The sequence below is a fragment of the Sorex araneus genome, chromosome 1, assembly GCF_027595985.1.
Source record: "Sorex araneus isolate mSorAra2 chromosome 1, mSorAra2.pri, whole genome shotgun sequence".
Classification (NCBI taxonomy): domain Eukaryota; kingdom Metazoa; phylum Chordata; class Mammalia; order Eulipotyphla; family Soricidae; genus Sorex; species Sorex araneus.
The window spans coordinates 120,006,388-120,029,694 of NC_073302.1; the positions used below are offsets into that span (position 1 = coordinate 120,006,388).

At 55.2% G+C, this 23,307-nt stretch overlaps 1 protein-coding gene across 6 annotated transcripts in view; it reads left to right on the top strand.

Annotated features, from left to right (window-relative positions):
* Positions 1 to 23,307, top strand: part of PDZD2 (PDZ domain containing 2) — a 411,092-nt gene that overhangs the window by 304,137 nt on the left and 83,648 nt on the right. For all 6 annotated transcript variants that reach the window (XM_055146291.1, XM_055146455.1, XM_055146226.1 and 3 more), the window contains 2 exons: positions 1,146 to 1,278; positions 5,077 to 5,232. In XM_055146291.1, the coding sequence (XP_055002266.1) occupies positions 1,146 to 1,278; positions 5,077 to 5,232 (289 nt within the window). The remainder of the gene's footprint in view (positions 1 to 1,145; positions 1,279 to 5,076; positions 5,233 to 23,307) is intronic.

Below are 23,307 nucleotides of genomic sequence, written 5' to 3' on the forward strand. Positions count from 1 at the left end.
AGGAAAGGAGGAAGGGAAACTGCGAATGGAGGGAAGGATGGAAAGATCAAAGCCAAGAAAGTTGTTGAAGGAAAACAAGGGGGGGAAATGCAGATTTTACAGGTTGGAGAGAAGCAGATGATTTTGAGAGCACCGAATGTGTACACAGATGGGGCCAAAGAAATAGTACAGCAGGGAGGGCACTTGCCTTTTATGCATCTGATTTGATCGCTGGCACCCCATGGGGTCCCCCCGAGCCTGCCAGTAGTGATCCCTGAGCAGAGAGCCAGGAGCAAGCCCTAACCACAATCAGGTATGACTCAAAACCAAATAAATTTAAAATGTGCATGGTCCCCCACCCGCTGCTGTCAAGCTTGTGAGGGCCTGGTAGAAGGCTTGGATCTCGCAATCACACCAGATCCGAGTGAACTTGGGGGAACTCAGCTCAGCACCTAGCCCCATGGCACGACCCATCATGAGGCTGGGTAGCAGGTAGGACCCAGCAGGACCGAGTACTCTCACATCTACCATCCCGGTTTCCCTAACGTGATTCCCACCCGGCTGGGATTTATTTCCTTGACTCCGATGCCAGAAATGCTGCTAACTTAAGAACAGGATAATTGCGGGGCTGGAGCGATAGTATATCGGGGAGGGCATTTGCCTGGCACACGGCTGACCCAGGGTTGATTCCCAGCATCCCATATGGTTCCCTGAACACCGCCAGTAGTAATTCCTAAGGGCAAAGCGAGGAGTAAGCCCTGCGCCTCTGCTGGGTGTGAGCCAAAAAGAAACACTGTAGCACTGTCGAGCAGTTGCGGTTGTTCATGGATTTGCTCGAGCAGGCACCAGTCACATCTTCATTTTGAGACTTGTTACTGTTTTTGGCATATGAATACGCCACAGGTAGCTTGCCAGGCTGTGCCGTGAGGGCGGGATACTCTCAGTAGCTCACCCAAAAAGAAAAAAAAAAAAGAACATGATGACAATTGCTAAGCCACCATCTGAAATCACGGCGCCTGTCCCTCCGGAGAGGACCTCCAAAGCCAGCCAGGCTCGAGAAGTGCCCCGCACAAACTTCTTCCCGCATCCCCCCGCCCCCCGCCCCCCGCTGCCCCCACTCCCGCAGAGTCTTGACCCGGGTTTCCGCCTCCTCTCTGTCTCCCCAGGGATGGCAGACTGGCCCTGGGCGATGAGCTGCTGGTGATCAACGGGCACTTGCTGGTGGGACTCTCGCACGAGGAAGCTGTGGCCATCCTCCGCTCGGCCAGTGGAGTGGTCCAGCTGGTGGTCGCCAGCAAGGTAGGTCCTTTGGGTCTGTGCTGGGACTCAGTCCTGCTCCTCCTTTGCTTCCCTGTGGCCGTGGGACGCTGTGGTCACACCCTTGTGTGTGGGGGGTGCCCTCACACTGGGTGGAAGAGCCCATGAATGCGGTTGTGTCTCATGGGATGTGGGCGGTGCCCAGGGTACGAGCAGCAACTCACAGAGCAAGGCAGGTGCAAGGAGCTGTCCCCAGCACCACCCGAGTTTGTTTGGTTTGACTCTGTCTGGTTGCGGGGCCACACCTGGAAATGCTCAGGGTGACTCCGGGCAGTGCTCAGAGGACCACAGGTGGTGCTGGGGATTCGAACCAGACTCCTGGCCAAGGTGGCCACATGTAAGACAGGCTCCTTACTGTCTGTACTGGCTCGCTGGCCCCCAAGCTTGTTTTTAAGTATGTATCTGTGTTTCTGGACTTCGATGCGTGTATGAGCATATACGGGCTGGAGTGATAACACAGTGGGTAGGGCGTTGGCCTTGCACGAGGCTGACCCAGGTTCAATTCCTTCGTCCCTCTCGGAGAGCCCGGCAAGCTACCGAGAGTATCTCGCCCTCACGGCAGAGCCTGGCAAGCTACCCATGGCGTATTTGATATGCCAAAAACATTAACAATAAGTCTCACAATGGAGACGTTACTGGTGCCCGCTCGAGCAAATTGATGAGCAACGGGATGATAGTGATGACAGTGATACAGTGATGTGCGTGTATGTGGGGTGTCAAACCCATGAAACACATCCCTGGCCCCTGTTGTGGTTTGCTTTGCAGGCCACACCTAGCTACCCCCTGTACAGTGCTCTGGGGACCCCGCAGAGCAGGGCATCAGACCCAGACCTCCCCATGAAAACATGCACTCAGCCCTTTGAACTCTCTCTGACCTGGTTTCCAAATTTTGGTTTTTTTTTTTAGTGATGGTGATGGATTTGCATTTGAGTCCTCCCTGTACCACACCCACACCCACACCCCCACACACCCACACATGCACCTGCATGCTTGTGTGCACACAGACCTATCCTGGATCGTTTAAACAGCCGTGATTCTGAGCTGCAAATGCACACAAGAGTCCTGAACCCCACATACGTCTAATTTTTCTTTCTCTAAAAAAATTTCATCTCACTGGTTTCTTCTTTTTTTTTTTTCTTTTGGCTTTTTGGGTCATACCCGGCAATGCTCAGGGGTTACTCCTGGCGCTGCACTCAGAAATTACTCCTGGCAGTGCTCAGGGGACCATCTGGGGTGCAGATGATTAAACCTGGGCCAGCAGCCTGCATGGCAAATGCCCTATGTGCTGTATTATCCCTCCAGACCCATTTCACCTGATTATAATAGTGTCAGTGTTTTTGGTCTTGATGTACAAAGTTACTGCATCTTCACCACCACCAAAGTGTCCAATTCATAATTCTTTCTTCTAAGTGCCTTTTGAACAATTTTTTTTGGAGGGGGAGGTACCACCAGCCGTGCTCAAGGCTTACTCCTAGCTCTGTGCTCAGGGATCACTTCTGGTGAGACTCGGGGGACCCTCTGACTGTGCCAGAAATTGGAACTGGGTCTGTTGCATGCCAGGTGCATGGCGAACACCTTGTATGCTGTACAAATCCAGCCCCACTTTTTTTCATATATACAGTTATGTTTTTTTTATATTTTTTCTTTTTTTGTATTTTAGTGAATCATTGTGAGCTACAATTACAGACTTAAACATTTTTGTGATTTACGTTTCAACCAAGGGCTGAAACAATAGCACAGCGGTTGGGCGTTCGCCTTTCACACGGCCGACCCGAGTTCGATTCCTCTACCCCTCTCGGAGAGCCCGGCAAACTACCGAGAGTATCTCGCCCGCACGGCAGAGCCTGGCAAGCTACCCATGCGTATTGGATATGCCAAAAACAGTAACAATAAATCTCTCAATGAGAGACGTTACTGGTGCCCGCTCGAACAAATCGATGAGCAACGGGATGACAGTGACAGTGACGTTTCAACCAAACAATGTTCAAGTTCCCATCCCTCCACCAGTGCCATTCCACAGCACCGATGTTCCCAGTGTCCCTTCCGCCACCCCCACCCCTCCCCACCCCCTGCCCCTGTGTCCGGCCCGAGGAGAAGGCCAGCATGGCCGGGTGGGGAAGCACAGGCGGGGAGAGGAGCGGCCAGCCCAGAGGCAGCGCAGACCTCGGGGCCGTGCTGAGGTTCTGCCCCTGGGAGATCCTGGAGGGCGGCTTCTGACTCACGCCCCGCAGGGTCGGTGCCCCAGGAGAGCCCGTGGGGCCTGTTCGTCCAGCCACCCACTCCTTCTCCTGCACCTTGTTTGACCCTGGGCCGGGAGGCCCGGCAGCCCAGTCAGGCTCCTACGGCCCCCTCTGCCCGCTGCCCCTCCTCCAGGAGGGACCCCTCAGGCCGTGGCCCCGGGCCCCTTTTCCCAGTCTCTTCCCGCCCTGGGAGAGGGAGCAGGCACCAGGGCTGCTGGCCTCAGGGTCATCCATGGACAGGAGGGGCGGGGCCGTCTGGTCACCTCACTGCTGCTGCTGCTGCCGCCAGGATGCCCCAGGAACCCTGGGACTGAGGGGCCCCCGAGGCAGAGCCTGTTTCGCCTTCCAGCTCACCCCAGCTCCCTCTCAAGGAAGAGTCAGCCTGCGGCCACCCCACTTCTCCCCGCGCCCGCCGGCCCCTCGTGCCCGAGAGGACGCGTGAGCCTCCACTCGGCTGCTAGTTTGTTTTCCGGGAGCTCGGGGTTCTCTCCTGGCTCTGCGAGCAGGGTCTCTCCCGGGGCTGGGGTCCAACCCAGGTGTTTGGTCTCGGGCCTTTGGAACCAGCTCCAGATTCCTCGGCTCTGTCGTCTATTTCCCCCATCAGATTTTTTTTTTTTTTTGCTTTTTGGGTACACCCAGCGATGCACAGGGGTTACTCCTGGCTCTGCACTCAGGAATTACCCCTGGGGGTGCTCAGGGGACCATATGGGATGCTGGGAATCGAACCCGGGTCAGCCGCGTGTAGGGCAAACGCCCTACCCGCTGGGCTATTGCTCCAGGCCCATTAGAGTTTAAGGGCCTGTTTTCAGAGGGTTTCATGAATAGGTTGCAAGAAAATTTTGCATTTTCTGATTTGCTCCTTGTATGCCTTTGGCCCCAAGCCCCTTGCTCGGGACGCCGGGCTCCGCCTAGGCGGGCAGAGCTGGCAGGGCAGGAGCTGGGACGCGTGTCTCTTCCTCCCTCGCTGCCTCCGCGCCCAATATGACCTCTGCGCTCTCTCTTCCATTCACATGCGTGCGCACACACACACTTATGTGTGTGCACAAACACACACACATGTGCACACACAGACACAACACACAAACACACAGACACACACACATACAGACACATTCACACACACAGACACACACGCACACACAGACAGACACACACGCAGACACACATATAGACATACACACATGCACACACAGACAGACACACACGCAGACACACATATAGACATACACACATGCACACACAGACAGACACACATGCATGCACAGACATTCACATGCATAGACATACACACAGGCACATACATGCACACACGTGTACACACACGCACGTGCAGAAACGCATACATACATACATGCAGACACACGCACACACAGAGGCACATACGCATGCACACAGACACACACACAAACACATACATGCACACACACAGACAGACACACATGCAGACACAAAGACACACAGACACACACAGACACACACACAGTCTTGTTAGGTCTAACTGCAAGGTGCCCGGGGTAACGCGTGGACTTCTGTGTCGCAGGAGAACTCTGCCGAGGAGCTCCTCCGCCTGACAGCCAAGAGTCTGCCCGACCTGGCCAGCTCGGCGGAGGACGTGTCCTCCTGGACTGACAAGGAAGACCAGGAGCCGGATGCGGATGAGGACGTCGGAGCCAGCGCCTCTTCCAGCCGGGGGACGGTAAGTGGCCTGCTGCGTGCTGTTGCCCTGCGCGTGGTGCGGGGCTGCGGGAGGGCCCAGAGTAAGCACACGTGTCCTCGTCTGCGTGAGCCTGGGCAGGCACCAGCACCAGAGAGCAAACGCTCCAGTGACAGAGCAGAGCTGGCACGACAGAGGACCTCAGTGCGCCACAGGGAGGACTCGGTGTGCCACGGGGAGGACCTCAGTGTGTCGTGGGGAGGACTCAGTGTGCCATGGGGAGGACCTCAGTGTGCCACGGGGAGGACTCAGTGTGCCATGGGGAGGACCTCAATGTGCCACGGGGAGGACCTCAGTGTGCCACGGGGAGGACTCAGTGTGCCATGGGGAGGACCTCAGCGCGCCATGGGGAGGACTCAGCGTACCACAGGGAGGACTCAGCGCGCCACGGGGAGGACCTCAGCGCGCCACGGGGAGGACTCAACGTGCCACGGGGAGGACTCAGCGCGCCATGGGGAGGACTCAGCGCGCCATGGGGAGGACTCAGCGTGCCACGGGGAGGACTCAGCGTGCCGTGGGGAGTACCTCAGTGTGTCGTGGGGAGGATCTCAGTGTGCCGTGGGGAGGACTCAGTGTGCCATGGGGAGGACCTCAATGTGCCACGGGGAGGACCTCAGTGTGCCACGGGGAGGACTCAGTGTGCCATGGGGAGGACCTCAGTGTGCCATGGGGAGGACCTCAATGTGCCATGGGGAGGACCTCAGTGTGCTGTGGGGAGGGGACCTCGGTGTGCCATGGGGAGGGGACCAGAGTGTAATATGGGGAGGGGACCTCAGTGTCCATGGAGGAGGACATCAGTTGTGCTCTTTTGACTTTGTCATCAGAGGCTTCCAGAAAAATCTGAGGGTGATGCCTTTCAGTGAGAAAGAAGCCCTGGAGCTGACAGCAGAGTGGGAGCCAGTCGGGTATCGAGTTCAGCACCTCCGAGGCCGGGGGAGCTCATTCAGGACAAGGCTGTCGCTGCTACTTGCTGGTGCAGCCCTTGGAAACTCTAAACAGGAATTTCTTGTTCAAAGCCGATGTTAAAATCACACAGAAACATTTAGGCCCGGAGCCGGAGAGATAGTCCAGCAGGGAGGGGGGTGAGGGGGGGCGCTTGCCCCGCATGCAACCATCCCGGCTTGGGTCCCCACATCCCATAGGGCCCCCTGAGCACCGCCAGGAGTGCTTCCTGAGTGCAGAGTCAGCAGTAACCCCTGAGCATCGCCAGGTGCGGCCCAAAAACCACAAAGGAAAAGAAACAACTGAGACCGCACTGAGGCCAGCTCTTCCCCCCGGTCCTCGCCGGTGCTCACCCAGCCTGGGCTGCCTCCAGATCTCGGGGTTCACACCATCGGGGGGCTCTGGGTCCCCGTCTCCTCTGGGTGTCCTGGACCTAGAGGATGGCATTTGTAGAGTGAATCCTTGTGATTCTTGTTGCTCGTGTTGTCATGAAGAGAGAGGGCTCCTCTCTCTCCCACCGGGGTCTCCTCACCTCCACACGCCAGCCTGATAAAGAGGCAAAGCAGCATGAGCAAGCTCTGGAAATGTCTTGGATTATAATTAGGCCAAGAAAGCCACCTCCCCCCCCCCAAAAAAAAAAACCATTTAAAGCATTTTTGTTTGTTTGTTGCTTTTTGGGTCACACCCCTCAATGCACAGGGGTTACTCCTGCCTCATGCACTCAGGAATTACTCCCGATGGTGCTCGGGGGACCATATGGGATGCTGGGAATCGAACCTGAGTCGGCTGCGTGCAAGGCAAACGCCCTACCCGATGTGCTATCGCTCCAGCCCCTAAAGCATTTTTTATGATATTTACACAATATGCTATTTTTTTCTTCTTTTGCCACAGCAAGTGATGCTCAGGGCTCATGGACTCCACTCAGGGATCACTCCTGGTGGGGCTTAGGGGACCCTATGGAGTACAGGGGATCAAACCCACTGTGCAGAACGTTGGCAGCTCTACAAGTGCAAGGCAAGCACCCTCCCCACGACACGATCACTCCAGCACCCACAGTATGCTATTCTAATTTTAGAGGGGAGGGGAGAAGTTTTTCCCCCTTACTTTTGGATCTCTGGAGAGTCAGAGCCTGAGTTTGGTTGTGCAGGTTGTGGATCCCCACCTAGACTTATAGGTTTTGCTTGCAGGAAGATTGGAGTAAAAGGAGCTTGACTGCGTCAGAATCAGAATCTGAGGTGAACTTTCTGACAAAGGAGAGACTCTGGCCTTGTGAGTTTTGTTTGTTTGGTTTGGGGGCCACACCCAGTAGTGCTCAGGGGCCACTCTGGGGGCATTGCTCAGGGCTTGCTCCTGGAAGTAATCAGGGGGACCACAACAGCAACATAACCAGCCAGGCTTCCTGCACGCAAAGCATGAGCGCTACCCATTGAGCAACCTTTCTGGCCCTTGGAATCCACCTTGGAGAGCTACAAACTTTTTGCAGTTTGCTGAGAGGCACTATACAGTCTATGGTGGGTTCTAGATTTTTCTCCCTCTGCCTCTCCTTCTGAGGAGACTCTGTTGGGAGACTGGCCTGCAAGCAGAGCCCAGGGGGGCAGACCTGAAGGGTGTGGAGGTGAATCACTGAGCACGTTGACTCTAGCCCTTCACTTGGGATTCAAGTGGTGTGTCACCCTAGCACACCCAGCCTTGCCCACTGCCACCCGGGGTCTCTTCTCTTCTTACCTCTGCTGGCAACTGCAGGCCACACTGCCCTTGTTTTCACTCAGTGATGATACGATCTTTCAGGATCTCGTCTGTGTCCGTGTAGTGGCCCCTCAGATGGCACCTGGCTTTGTGCCCCAGGACCTTGGCCAAATGCTCTGCCGCCCTCACTCCAGATGGGCTCTGGCTTCGCTTTGGAGCCCTTGGCATTATTTCTGAGTTCTGTTGGAGGTTCCTGAACAACGTTACCTGCGTATTCACCACATCTGTGAGATCCCTCCGCTCCTTGCTTTTTGTTTGCTTGGCCTTGGTTTGGGGTCTACACCCGCAGGGATGGCTCATGACAGACTTGCAGGACCGTAGGGCGTGCTGGGGATTGAACCCAGGTTGGCCGCGTGTAAGATAAGCACCCCGCCTGCTTTACTCTCTCTCCAGCCCCATCTTATTTTAGCGGGGTGGGGAGTGAGGCGGGAGGGCTGGGACCACACCCCACAGCACTCAGGGGCTACTCCTAGCTCCCTGTTCAGGGGCCGCTCCTGATTGTGTGCTGGGGTCTATGGGGATGGCGGAGGTTGAACCCAGGTCAGCTATGGGCAAGGCAAGTGCCGTAACCCCTGTACAGTCGCTCCGGCCCAGAAACCCCTTCACTGTTTCTCAGCGGTGGGGGATACCCGCCTCTGGCCGAGGGCATCCATCAGGCTGCCTCCCGTCCGTGACTCGGGCTGTCCGCAGCCCACCTGCCTGTACTGTAGAACCTGCACATCAGGTTCTGAATAGCTAAAAGACTCTGGGCTCGAAAAAGTGTCCCCATCACGCTCTGCAGCCTGACCGTGTGGCACTCTTGTGAGCTGCTGGTCACACTCAGACTTGTGATGCTCTGATTAAAGTCTGTTTCTCGGGCTGGAGCAATAGCACAGCGAGCAGGGCATTTGCCTTGCACACAGCCAACCCGGGTTCAAGTCCCAGCATCCCATATGGTTCCCCGAGCACCGCCAGGGGTGATTCCTGAGTGCAGAGCCAGGAGTCACCCCTGTGCATCACCGGGTATGACCCAAAAAGCAAAAATAGTAAATAGCACTGCACTGCACTGCACATCGATTTGCTCGAGCGGGCACCAGTAACATCTCCATTGTGAGCCTTGTTGCTACTGTTTTTGGCATATCGAATACACCACGGGGAGCTTGCCAGGCTCTGCTGTGTTGGGGGGATACTCTCGGTAGCTTGCCAGGCTCTCCAAGAGGGACAGCGGAATTGAACCCGGGTTGGCCGTGTGGAAGGCAAACACACTACCCGCTGTGCTATAAATACATACATACATACATACATACATAACAAAATAAACTTCCAAACAGAGCAGAGTAAGGACTCGTCAGACACTAAGGACAAAATGAGAATAAGCTCTAAGTAAAAAGCCCTGGCAATGACTCTGGCAGCCTCGAGTGGCCTTTGGGGTGATGTCCTGCTCCCAGCCCCAGGACCTGCCGCGGGGACACTCTCTGATGACACCAAGAATAGGCCCAACCCTCCTGTCTCTGTCCCTCCTCCTTCCACCTCCTCATTCTTCCGTGAGCCCCCCAGACTCCAAGTGGAGCTTCTGCATTGACTGTGCTCTGCTCTGCGTGGCCCCCCCCCCCGACCCCCCCCCAACTCCTTGCCTTCTGCAGCACATGCAGGGGATGGGCAAAAGTGAGGTTGCAGCTCTCGAGCCTCTGGGTGTACCCACGGCCCTGACTCTCGCCTCTTCCAGCCGAGCGGTGCTCCCTGCCAGCTCCTCCCCCACATGCCTGCGGCCTGGAGAGCTGGTCCCTGCAGAAAGAGTCCGAGGAGAGGCTGGAGCAGCCTCTGCAGACAGGTTATCGTCACATGGATTTGTGAAAATGGCATCGCTCACATTCTCCTGCAACAAATTCCTGGGATGATCTGTCTAGGGAGATTTTACACCGAGCACCGGAGAGAGTGCATGGGGGTTAAACTGTTTCCCTTGCATCTTGTTGGCCCTTGTTTGATCCTCAGCATCCTATATGGTCCCCTGAGCACTGCCAGAATCACTCCTGACCACAGAACCAGGGATAGCTCCTGAGCACTGCTAGTGTGACCCCAAATAACACCCCAGGAATATAAATAAATATGTGTGTATATAATATACACACACACATCTCATACATCTCAAGTCTATGTGTTAGGCATTTATATGTTCCATGTTATTGTGGGGGCGTTATGTTGTAATTTTTATGAATTTAAATCATTACACACATCCCCTTATTCTCAGGGATGTGTTTAAGATGCACGGAACCACAGATAGCACCAATATCTAAATTGACTATGGCTTTTCTATTCATACATGCCTATGATGTAGTAGGCACCATAAGAGATTAGCGACAGTAATGTGTAATAAAACAGAGCAATTTTAAGGGCATACTGCAGTTATTTGGGTGTATCCTCCTCTCTCTCTCTCTCTCTCTCTCTCTCTCTCTCTCTCTCTCTCTCTTTCCCTCTCTCTCTCTCTCTCACACACACACACACACACATACACGATCATTTTTCATACTGCAGTGGGCACGCAGGTAATTGAAACTTGCCAAATGCAAAATTGCAGATAAAAGGTACATATAATTTAATGAGTTTTTCTGATTGCAAAAGTAATGTTTTCACTATATAAACATTTTTTTTTATTCTCTACCCCAGGCCCCCGCAAAAGACAATCAGCCATATATGCATTCTCACGCTATTTAAGATGCCCTTCCTTAACATTTTCAGTTGGTTCCTACTTGATCTTTTTCTTAAGCTCAGATGTATTTTTTTAATTAACCTCACATTTACTTCGGAAGTGGGCTGTGACTTCGGTGATACAATGGTGCACCTTTCCCTGTGTCTTTGGGAACATGATTTATAGTGGCTGAGATTCCGTAATATAGAAATGCCATCATTTATTTCCCCGTTTGTCTTCCACCAGTTCCATTTACATCAATCAGATATATGTTCATTTTCCACCAAGACTGTGAAGAATTCCATATAGACATTTTTGTCCATATATCTCAGTGCATTTTTCCCCAAGTTCCTCAAATGCCATATAAGCTTAGCCAGGGGTTTCTCCTGAGAGGCTAGGCCGGTCTGTCTTTCTCTTACCAGCCAGTACTATAAATAGCATAAAATCACATCTTCACCAATAACATAAACTCTTTGTTTGGGCGGGGGGGGGGGGTTATTTGGGGTAGGGGTGGAGGGAAGAACACCAGCGATGCTAGGGTCACTCCCGGCTCTGCACTCAGGAATCACTCCTGGTGGTGCTCAGGGGACCTATGTGGGATGCCAGGGTTCGAAACCAGGTGGGCCGAATGCAAGGCGAGCACCCTCCCCGCTGGATTATCTCTTCAAGTCCCAGTAATATAAATTTGATTAAAAAAAAAAAAAGGTCACCAGGGGTGAGAAAGTACAGAGGTCAAGGCGCCAACCCCACTGATCCCAACACCCGTTTGGTCCCTCAAGCTCTGCCAAGAATGACGTCAGAGCTTAGAACCAAGAATAAGCCCTGAGCACCACCGGGTGTGGCCCCAAACAAATGAACAACCAAAAGAGTCCACCAGGTGCTGGGGAGAGAGCACAGTGACTAGGGCACGTGCCTGGCATTTAACATCCCTGACTCTGTGTGGATCCTGCGTGTCACACATCACAGGGTGCAGCCCCAGAGGCCCCAAGGATGACCCAGGTCATGGCGGTGCCCAGGTGGTCCACTGCGTCGACCCACCTGCCCAGTGTCACTGCCCCCCTCTAGAGCCCTGCTGAGGAGCCCTGCCCCCCTCTAGAAAACTACTTTCCACTCAGTCATTTTTATTGTCACTTTTCCTGTGGAATTCCGGCACGTTCTATCGTAACATACTTGAGTTTTTGAGATGTGGGGGGGTGTTGGGATTGGACCCAGAGCCTCACGCACACACAGCATCTGCTCGGCCCCTGTGTCCCATCTCTGTAGGGCCCATCTTATGTGATGGGGCCGCTTTTAAAGGGAAGAAATGACTCTGGGCACGGGCTCTGTGCTCCACGTGCCCGACGCTTGTATTTCGGGGAGTATGCCCCGTGCTGCCTCGGCCCCTCTCGCCCCGGTCTCAGGCCCACTCCCATTCCCCAAGACCTCTAGGGGTCCTGCTTTGACAGGCCCCTCCCCACTTTCCCCAGAAAGCACGCCAGCACCTCTCCCCCAACTTCCCACTGCAACCCTCCCTGCTGTTCTCTGAGCTCCAGCTCAGCTGAGAGCACGCGAGCCCCTCTGCTTTGCCTGAGGAGCACGCAGCTGGCCTTTGGCAAACGGCAGAGCGGCGGGAAATGCCCATGCTGACCACCCCGGGCTCTGCGTTTACCATTCTCAGGCACTACTGGGCCCCTGGCTGCTTTAGTAGATGCAGTGACAGAGCCTTCATTTTCCCAGGTGCTGGTGGTTCTCCCTGCCACGGAAGCTTGCTCAGCCCTGGATTCTTGCTGCCCCTGGGAGCCAGGGGGGAGGGGGTGAGGATACCAGCCATACACCTAGGAGCAGCCTCGAGCGCCCTGCCAGTGTTCCTCATGGGTCCCCTATGCAGTCCTAGGCGAGCCAAAGAAGTCAGGTCACCGGGACTAGAACAATAGCACAGTGGGTAGGGCATTTGCCTTGCACACAGCCGACCCGGGTTCAATTCCTGGCATCCTGTATGGCCCCCTGAGCACTGTCAGGAGTAATTCCTGAGTGCAGAGCCAGGAGTAACCCCTGAGCATTGCCGGGTGTGACACACACAAAAAAAAAAAGCAAAAATAAATAAATAAATAAATAAAAATGAGAGAAGAAGTTTGAATGTACCAGGGTGCCAAGTGGGTGATACATCTTAAGTGGTTGGGAGCTTATTTCTTTATATCTTTCACACACACACACACACACACACACACACACACACACACACACACACACACACAAAGGAAGACTGATTGTCTTTGCCAAACCTGCAATTGTCAGAGCGCAGCTAGGAAGAGTCAGTGTAGCTCATCCATCAGGAGGCCTGTATCCAGCTTCCTTTGGCATCACGGGAATCTGTCCTAATGCTTCTTGGAAACACCAGCTGGGGGGAACCTTAGAGAACATCTTGGTAGTTAGGGCACCGCATATGGTGTCTCTCCATCTCCCTCTAGCTCCGGGAGTGAGCCCTGAGCACAGAGCCAAGAGTGAGCCCTGAGCACCACTGGGTGTGCACCCCCTCCACCATCAGCCCCCAACACACACACACACACACACACACACACACACAGGAGAGAGAGAGAGAAAAAGAGAGAGAGAGAGAGAGAGAGAGAGAGAGAGAGAGAGAAGGAATCAAGAATCTCATCTCTAAAGGGAAGACAAGCTGGGCTGTCTGCGTCTGCATTTTTCTGAGTCTGATGTCGGTGAGTTTCTGCCCGTTGGTGTTAGCCTGGACCACTGTCTGCCGGAGAAGCCACATCCTCATCTGCAGGTGGGCAGAAGGGGAGGGGGCGCTGCCTTTAACTTGGCTTTGCCAGCTGACCGTGTCACTGTTGCACGTTTGCAAACGTGTGTGGTGTCGAGGATTCGCGCCAAGTCGTCTGCTGGGTCTGTTCTGGCTGAGCCCAGCTGTCGTCGGAGAGGAACGGGTCTCTGATTGGGGGGCAGATCTAGATTGTTCCGGGGAACCGAGCACAGACTGCGTGCGCTCGCAGGGCTGAGAGACAGTGCAGCGGATGACACGCTTGCCTGACGTGCAGCCAATCAGACACCACATATGGTCTCCCGAGTCCCATCGGGAGGGATTCCTGCCACTGCCAAAAAAAAAGAGTATAATGCAAACTTGTGCGTAGTAAGAGACAGGGAGGGCTCAGTGTCTACGCGAAACTCCCTCTGGAGTGTGAAGCTGCTTTCAGAGCCAGGCGCCAGCACAGCTTCCCAAGCTTGGGGCTTGTTTTCTTTTCATTATTATTTGATTGATTTGATTGGGTTTATTATTATTATTATTATTATTATGGCACTGAGCCAGGCTTTTTGGTCACTGTCACTGTAGCACTGTCATCCCATTGCGCATCGATTTGCTCAAGCATGCACCAGTAACGTCTCCACTGTGAGACTTGTTACTGCTTTTGGCATATCGAATACGCCTCGGGGAGCTCGCCAGGCTCTGCCGCGCGCGGGCTTTTTAGTAAACAATATGAACAGTTCTCAGAAACCAAGGAGTTGGGCTTCCCTGGGACGCAGTGGTGTCTTTTTCGCTTCCCTCCCCCTTGTGTCCTTGACGCTGGGGGTTGCACACACACACGTGCCTGCGGTCACACTGCCGGCTGCATGCACGGAGAAAGAAAGGGTTCCGCACGTTGGCAGGTGTGTCTGGTGTTGAGGGTTTGTGCCAAAGGGCGTGTGGAGCCTTTTTTGTCAAAGAGGAGCCCGGGGGGGGACAGGAAGCGGCCTCTCTGTATAAAGGGGCCAGACCCAGATTGTCTGGGGGAACTGAAGTCTGAGCCGAGCACGAAGAGCAGCGAGCACAGGCAGCGGGATGAGCACTGTGGAGGGAGCTCCCTGGGCATTGCCAGGCGTGGTGGCCCCGAGGTCTCAGTGCTCAGCGAGCTGTACCCCGTGATAGCGGCGCGGCTTGCAGACCTCACCAGGGGCTCGTTCCGCAGTTCTGGTTGCACGTGATTCTGGTTGTGTGGCTGGCCGGGTGCTCTGCGGTGCTCACACACACACACAAACACACACACACACACACACACACGCTTTCCGGGAGTCACACCTCCTGGGCCTGGGGCGCCCTGGGAGTCTTCGCCCCTTTGCCCAGTACTCCCACATGCCAGGCTGAAATTGCAGATCTGCCTGGGTCACGCCCGGTGCCTGTGGGACACTTGGCATCTGAACCCATGGCCAGGGGTGGGAGAGATAGCACATTTGCCTTGCATGCGGCTAACCCGGGTTCGATCCCTCGAGTCCTGCCAGGAATGATCCCTGAGCATAGAGCCAAGAGTCACCCCTGAGCATTGTCAGGCATGGCCCCCAAATACAAAAATATCAAAAAGAAAACTTGCGAGGCAGACACGTCGAACCATTGTGCTATTCTCCAAACCCAAAGCTTTTCCTAAGGAAGCAAAATGTCTGTCGCTCAAGACTCCAGGAAGAGTGCTCAGCCCATCTGTTCCTATGGGCTGTATGCCACTAAGCCTCGGGCTTCCTCCCTTACCCCAGCATGGGACAACAGCCGGTACTTCTCAGGGGCATCCTCAGTCTTCCCATGGGTCAGGAATGGTCTTGTGCTTCCCTGGGCTTCCACTGCCTATTTACGAGACTTCAGGACTCACTTCTTCCAGGAAGCCTTCCTGGATACACACATCCTTCATGTCTGAGCCCCCAGCCTGTAGTACCTCTATATTTCCCTCCATAGCCCTTAGCACAGGTTGTGACACTTTTATTCACATGATGCTTGGCTTAATGTCATGGTCCCGATTGGTAGAAGGAGCGGTGGGCAGGGCCCAGGACAGGCTAGCTCAGTCCTGTGTCCAGACATTCCCTGTGAGCTCTCAGCTGGTGCTCTGGCATGGACAGATGGTTGGACGGGGGAGCAGACGGGTGGGTGGTGGCTCCCTCTCATCACTGGGTGTGACCCAAAAAGCACAAAACAAACAAACAAACAACAAGAAAAAAAAGCTTTCTTTCCCCCCTACTTTTTGGGTCACGCCCAACAATGCTCAGGGGTTACTCTCCTGGCTCTGTACTCAGGGATGACTCCTGGCGGTGCTTGGGGGAACCATATGAGATGCCAGGGATCGAACCCGGGTTGGCCGCGTGCAAGGCAAATGCCCTACCCGCTATGCTATTGCTCTGGCCCTTCCCCTCTTTTTCTAAGTAAAATTTACACTGACGGCCTCCTTTCTGGAGTTGGCAGCGGGGGGGAGCTGCATGCGGGCCCAGATGTTTGGAAACTTGGACGCGGCTGAGTTTACGAGCTGCTGAGTTTACGAGCACAGATGCGCCGTGCACGGACAGGCGCCACGGCCCGAAGAAATCAAGGCATCGGCGGCAAGCGGGCGGCAGCACCACCCCATCCCCCGTGCCGGTCCTTCTCTCCGGCCGGCTGCAGCTGTGCGTGACGGCCCTGCCCCTTCCACCGGGACTGTCCAGACTAAGGCTCCCAGAGCACACATGAGGTGGGCACAGAACCCCCGTACGGGACTCAAGCCGCACCCGAGTGAGATGAGACTGAGCGGGACCCCGTGGAGAGTCCTCCTGAAACGGGAGGGGGAGGGGGTCTCGGTTTCAGACGCGGAGAGATGCAGTGATGATTTCCACGGGCAGGGGGCGGGGAAGATAAGCACAATCCTGATCTGACTGGATTGCCGGGAAAACCCGAGAAGGCTGAATTAGGTGAATGTTCCGGAGCCTGTCCCAGCTCGTTCTCTGGCTACGTTCTCAGCCAAATGGTTTAATTCTCGGGAAGTCAACAACTTGTAGCATCAGCAGAGGGGAGCGAGCAGGGTGGGGCTGGAGAGATCGTACAGCAGGGGAGGTGTTCCCTTTGTACGTGGTTGACCCAGTTTTGATTCCCTCGCGTTCCCTCGAGCACAGAGTCAGGAGTAGTCCCCAAAACAAATAAATAAACAAAAACACAAGTGTCTTCTGGGGGGGCCAGAGAGATTGTTTGGTGGGTAGGTGCTTGCCTTACTGAGCACTGGATCCCTGGCATTGCCAGGGGACCTACCCTAGGTTCAGTTTCCCACGCACTTCCAGGAGCGATTCCTGAGCACAGAGTCAGGAGTAAGCCCTGAGCACTGCTAGGGCTTAAAATCTTAAAAAAAAAAAAAAAGGTGGGGAAGAGCAGAGTGGGTAGGGCACTCGCCTTGCGTGCGGCCAACCTGGGTTCGATCCCCCGAATCTCAGATGGTCTCCTGAGCACCATCAGGAATAATTCCTGAGTGTGGAGCCAGGAGTAACCCCTAAGCATTGCCAGGTATGGTCCCAAGACAAATAAATCAACAAAAACGCTCTTTAAAAACGTTCTCAAGGGCTGGAGCGATAGCGCAGCGGGTAGGGCGTTTGCCTTGCACACGGCTGACCCGGGTTCAAATCCCAGCATCCCATATGGTCCCCTGAGCACCACCAGGGGTAATTCCTGAGTGCATGAGCCAGGAATGACCCCTGTGCATCGCCAGGTGTGACCCAAAAAAAAAAAAGTTCTCAAAACAAACAAACACCAAAAAAGTGTATTGTGTGTCGCTTGTGGCTCAGTGGTATCCAATAAGAGGAAATATGTGTGTGTGGGGGGGGGGAGGCTGGAGGGACAGGCGAGGGTAACAGCAGGGAACCCCGAGCACCTTGCGGTGTCTGGGAGGAGTCTTAACCTGCAGAGGTTTGCTCTGGTTTCTGGTAGTGTGGGGCACACATCGTGACGGCCACGGTCTCGGGGTGAGCTTCTTGCAGGCACTGGGAGTGCCCGGCGGCTGCTGAGTGCATGTAAGTCAACAACATCACAACGTGGAACTGATGAGAGGCAGCTAAAGACACATCCCTGCCCCCAGCCCCCACCCGGGCAACTTGATCTTCGGCTTTGGGACTTAAAAAATTCGTTCGGATTCCAGTGGAAGTCAGAGAGGGATGACGCGAGCAGGCGAGAAGGCTCCCTTGCCCTCCAATTACTTGAGCGGGTGGGAATGGTAGTGCCAGCGGCAGCAGGCAGCCCTTTGACAGCGCCTGGAAGCTGCTTCCTGCCCCGTCTGGGGCCGTCTTCTGAGACCTCTCTCAGCCCTGCTCCCTCTTCGGATTTTGCCTCTTAAGAATATCAGTGAGGAGGCTGGAGCGATAGCACAGCGGGTAGGCATTTGCTTTGCTTAGCATGCAGCCGACCCAGGTTCGATTCCCAGTATCCCATATGGTCCCCCCAGCACTGCCAGGAGTAATTCCTGAGTGTATGAGGCAGGAGTAACCCCTGTGCATCGCCGGGTGTGACCCAAAAAGAAAAGTAAATTTAAAATAAAATCAGTGAGTTTTCCATGTCCTTTGGGGCTCGAAACCTGCGGTCTGCTCACTGAAATGTAAAGTGGGCTGTGTTTAGACTGGCCGGAAAGGAGGCCGCTCAGAAGGAAACCCAAAATAGACCTTGCTTCAGTCACAAACTGATGGCAAAACCCTCCCGGGAAGAAAAGCAGGGGTGCCGGTGGCCCAACCACCACGGGCCTCGCAGCTCTCTTAGGGAGCCGTGAACTTCCCAGAGCCGGCAAGGTGACAGGAAGCCGTGCAATGGATGTGCCCTCCGAGACCATAACACACAGGGTTCGACTCCCCAAGACCCAGGGTGACCCCCGCCCTCTGTTTTGAACCCAGTTATTGTGTGGGGTTTTTTTTGTTTTTGTTTTTGTTTTGCTTTTTGGGTCACACCCGGCATTGCTCAGGGGTTACTCCTGGCTCTGCACTCAGGAATTACCCCGGCGGTGCTCGGGGAACCATATGGGATGCTGGGATTTGAACGCGGGTCGGCTGCGTGCAAGGCAAACGCCCTACCCGCTGTGCTATCGCTCTAGCCCTATCGTGTTGCTTTTTTATTGTCTTTTTTTCAGGATGATAAAGTCCCCTTTGCCCGTGCAGGGAGGAGCTGGTCCGTCTTTCTCAGCCTTCCCACTTGGTTTCATTGGCGTGCCCCCTCCCCATCCTGCCCCCCTGCCCCCTTGCCCCCCTAGTCCCATCCCTTGCTGCCCCTCCATGGACTCCACTGTCCCCTGTGGGCCCCTGGGGAAATCCCGGCACTAAGACAGACAGTCGGGCACCAGGTGCCGGAGGGCTGCAGCCACGCGTCGGTGGGCTTGTCCTGTCCCCGTAGACGGAGGCCACGGGGGAGAGGCCGCCCGCTCGCGTTCCAGACTCTGCCGGCCGGGAATTCCCGTTGTCCCGGCTCACCTCTGCCGCCACAGGCCACTGGTGAGCTCCCGGGCGTGCCCGTGGTCCAATAAAACGTGACACCAGCAGGTGCGGGCGTACACGTGGCCCCCAGGCGGCCGTCCGGTGGGCGGGCCTCTCCCCACAGCTGCCCGCGTGGGCCCCGCCCACCGCCCGCCCCGCCCCCGCCCGGGAGAGGAGATCCAGGGACAGGCCGCAGGGGGCACTGGGGGCCAGGCTGAAGCGAAACCCCCCAGACTGGATCCGGCGGGGCCCCGCTGAGCCGCCACCGCTGTAGCCCGGGGAAGGTTCCGGCGCGTCCCACGCGTCTCGGCTGGGGGGCTGCTCCGCTGTGTGCGACACGTCCGGTCCCTGGGCTCTTCCTTTCCGTCCTGCCAGGCCCCCTGTTGGTTCCTGGGGTCTCTGTTGCTGGAGATGCCCCCCCACCCCCACGCCGTGCCCAGGGCTCAGTCCCAGCCATACGGCTGACCGGCCCGGCCAGAGGGTTCAAGGCTCGGGCCCAGACTGTGGCCCTGTGGTGCTGGGGTCACCAGATCACCACTCAGGGTCTCCAGGGCCACACACACGGCGGTCCGGGGGCTTGGGGGGCATATGATGTCAGGGTTCAAATGCATTCCCCGTGTGCTTTGTCTCTGCCCCTATTCTTAGAACTCTCTCTCTGTCTCTCTTTCTCTCAATCTCTCTGTCTCTCTTCCTCTCTCTCAATCTCTCTTTCTCTCTCCCTTTCTCTCTTTGTCTATCATTCTCAATCTCTCTCTCTCTTTCTTTCTCTGTCTCTTTGTCTATCTGTCTGTCTCTCTCTGTTTCTCTCTGTTTCTCTCTCTGTTTCTCTCTCTCTCTCTCTCTCTCTCTCTCTCTCTCTCTCTCTCTCTCTCTCTCTCTCTCCCCCCCCCCCCTTCATTTTGGGACCATCCCCGGTGCTGCTCAGGGGACCCTACGCAGTGCCAGGATCCAAACCAGTGCGGGCAGATCTCTGTACTGTCTCCCTGACCCCAGCAGCTCTCTCGCTTGTCTGTTTGGGCGTCATACCCAGCTGTTTCCGGGGCTGCTCCTGGCTCAGTGCTCAGAGGTTGCTCCCGGCAGCCTCCCAGAAGGATTCAGGCCTTCTTCTTGCCAGCGCATGCAGCAGCCCTCTACACTGCCTTCCCAGGCCCTCTTTGATGTGTCTCTCTTTGGGGGGAACCCTCCCACCTCTACTTTTTATGAAGGGTTGGGGGACTGGGAGCCACCCCCAGTGGTGCTCAAGGGCTGTTTCAGGCTCTGTGCGTAGGAGTGCCTCCTGGCAGTGCTCAGGGCACCATATGCCATTCTGGGCATCAAACCAGGGCCAGCCACATACACGCAAGGCCAACACCTTACCCCCGTCCCGTTTACCTGGCCCCACGCCGGCTCTCGTCTATCGGAGGTGGTCCCACATGCAAACGTTTATCCTTCCAGAGTCTCGGCCCAGATGCGTCGTCATGCTGCTGTCAGAGCCCAGTGCCCTGCAGGCCAGCAGCCAAGCCCTGCTGAGAAATGACCCAGGGCGCGCCGCCGGGAGCCAACCCGCAAACCCATATTGCTCCAGGCCCCCCAACAGCTCCCGCCCGGTCATGAGGACATGGCGCGAGGGAGGAATTCCAGCCGAGAGAGTCTGTGCTGGGCTTGCCTGCCCCCGTGTGAGAAAACCAGTGCAGGGAACGGCCTCGCCGTCTCCACCTCCAAGTCACTTGAGGACACGAGGACCCTGTCCTCCTCGGGGAAACGGGACGTACCAACTCACAGCCTGATGTTTGTCCGACCCACTTAAGGGGACTGGTTTTTCTTTCTGAGTCACACCTGGTGATGCTCAGGGGTCACTCCTGGCTCTGCACTCAGGAATCACTCTTGGCAGTACTCAGGGGGATGGGGGGGACATATGGAATGCTGGGGATCGAACCCGGGTCTGCCGCGTACAAGGCAAACACCCTACCTGCTGTACTGTCGCTCCAGCCCTCGGGGGGACATTTTGCCTCAACATGTCAACCAAGAGAGGGGCTGGAGCGATAGCACAGTGGGTAGGGCATTTTTGCCTTGCACGCAGCCGACCCGGATTCGATTCCCACCAGGGGTGGTTCCTGAGTGCAGAGCCAGGAGTAATCCCCATGCATCGCCGGGTATGACCCAAAAAGGAGAAAAAAAAAAACTATAGTGACCAGGAGATCTATTTAATGGCCAGGCCAGCAGCCCATTCCTGTTGTGCATGGCTGGTAAAAGGGGGGAAACTAGAAACGGGGTCCGAGGGGACAGGGAGTATCATGTTATCCTCGGAACCCCAGCTGCGTGCGACATGCTTGGATCATCGGGTGCCAGGGCCCTTGCTGGGGGTCGGCGCGTTTCCCCTTCTCTACCCTCCTGTTTCCTCTGTTGTTCCGACTGGCTCTCTCGCCTGCCAAGGCCAGCGCCCGGAGTGGGGGTCTCTGCGTTCCTGTCCCCCCGCCGGCTTCCTGCAGTGGGGCTGATCCGACTGTGCTGAGCCCCCTTTCTGACTGACTCTTCATTCCCCCACCTTGGCCTCTCGGCCGACCATCTGGTTCTGCCCCAGAAGTCTGGAGCGCAAGCTTCCTCAGGGAGCCCAAACAGCACACCAGAGAGTCTGGAGCCTGGAGGGGAACCGCCCGTCTCCCTCAGCCTGGATGTGAGGACCCTGACCAGGCCACAGCTGCCCAGGGACCTCGAGCTTTCAGGGTTTATGTCACACCTGCAGAATTTTTTTTTTTAACCAAGCACTGGCAACCAGGCAAACACAGTAGGAACCGGGGTCAGCCTCCAGCGGCGTTCCACACAGGCACAGCTCGCCAAGGGGAAGGGTCCGAGATAAAAGCCAAACTTTGCCTGGTCCATTGGAAGGCTTCTCCCAATCCCAGAGAAAGACTCAGGAGTCCATGCGGTTTTGTCTCTCGGTGTGGAAAGGCAGGCTACCATTGTTTTTTTTTTTTTTTTTTGGTCACACCTGGCTATGCACAGGGATCACTCCTGGCTATGCACTCAGGTATTGCCATCCCATATGGTCCCCTGAGCACCACTACCCCTGGTGGTGCTCAGGGGACCATATGGGATGCTGAGAATCGAACCTGGCTCCGCCGCGTGCAAGGCAAACGCCCAACCCGGGGTGCTATCGCTCCAGCCTCCCAAGCCACCATTGTTATACGCCTTTGCTAACCTCCCGGCTTGCAGCATGCACCCCAAAGTCTGTCTCAGGGCTAACAGTGGTTTGCTTGCTCCCTCCCATGTCTGAAATCGGCCAGAGCTGAAATCACTGCATCTGCTGTTTCTGATGCCATGTCTAGTCACTCTGTCCTGTGCCACTCCTCCTCAGAAGTTCTGCCAAGAGATTTTTTAAATTTTTTCTTTAAAGAAAGAAAGAAAAGAAAAAGAAGCACACCAGAGGGGTGAGGAAGATAGAACAAAGGCTGGAGCACATGCTTGGCCCGTGGAAGACCCCAGGCTTAGTCCCAAACACACCATGATCGAGAGTATCATGCTAAGTGAAATGAGTCAGAAAGAGAAGGACAGACATAGAAGGACTGCACTCATTTGTGGAGTATAGAATAACATCACATGAGGCTGACACCCAAGGACAGTAGATACAAGGGCCAGGGGGATTGCCCCATAGCTGGAAGACTGCTTCATGAGCGGAGGGGAGAAGGCAAATGGAACAGAGAAGGGATCAGTAAGAAAATGATGGCTGGAGGAACCAGTTGGGTTGGGAGATGCATGCCGAAAGTAGATAATGGACCAAACATGATGACCTCTCAGTGTCTGTGTTGCAAGCTATACTGCCCAAAAGGAGAGAGAGAGTATGGGGAATATTGTCTGCCATGGAGGCAGGGGGAGGATGGGAAAGGGGGGGTATACCTGGGATATTGGTGGTGAGGAATGTGCACTGGTGGAGGGATGGGTGTTTGATCATTGTGAGATTGTAACCCAAACATAAAAGCTTGTAACTATCTCACGGTGATTCAATAAAATTTAAACACACACACACACACACACACACACACACACACACACACACACACACACACCATGATCCCCTGAACATTGCCAGGAGCAACCCCCAAACACTGCTGGGTATAGCCCCAACACACACACACACACACACACACACACACAAACACACACACACACACACACACACAAAGTCAACGTGGCAATGATATTTATTCAGCTAATCATTGTGCGGCTAATTCAAAATCCCCTTGCAAGTTGTATCTCCATATGGGAAATCTAAAGAAATCCGCTGTCAGATTTAAATTTCCCGCTGCATTAGAAACCAGAGCACTTCAAGGCGTCTTTCACTCTTTCCTATTTCCTTTTCTTATCATGGTTTGGGTACTATGGCTCTAACAGTGTCAAAGCTTATAGTATTGGCATAACAAACACGCTGCTCCACGACCCCCTGTCCTATGCCTTCTTATGCTCCCTTGGAGCAAATGCCATTCTCGCTGTGGGTGCTCGGATCAGGCGTCCATCTGCAGGGTGGCCTGTTC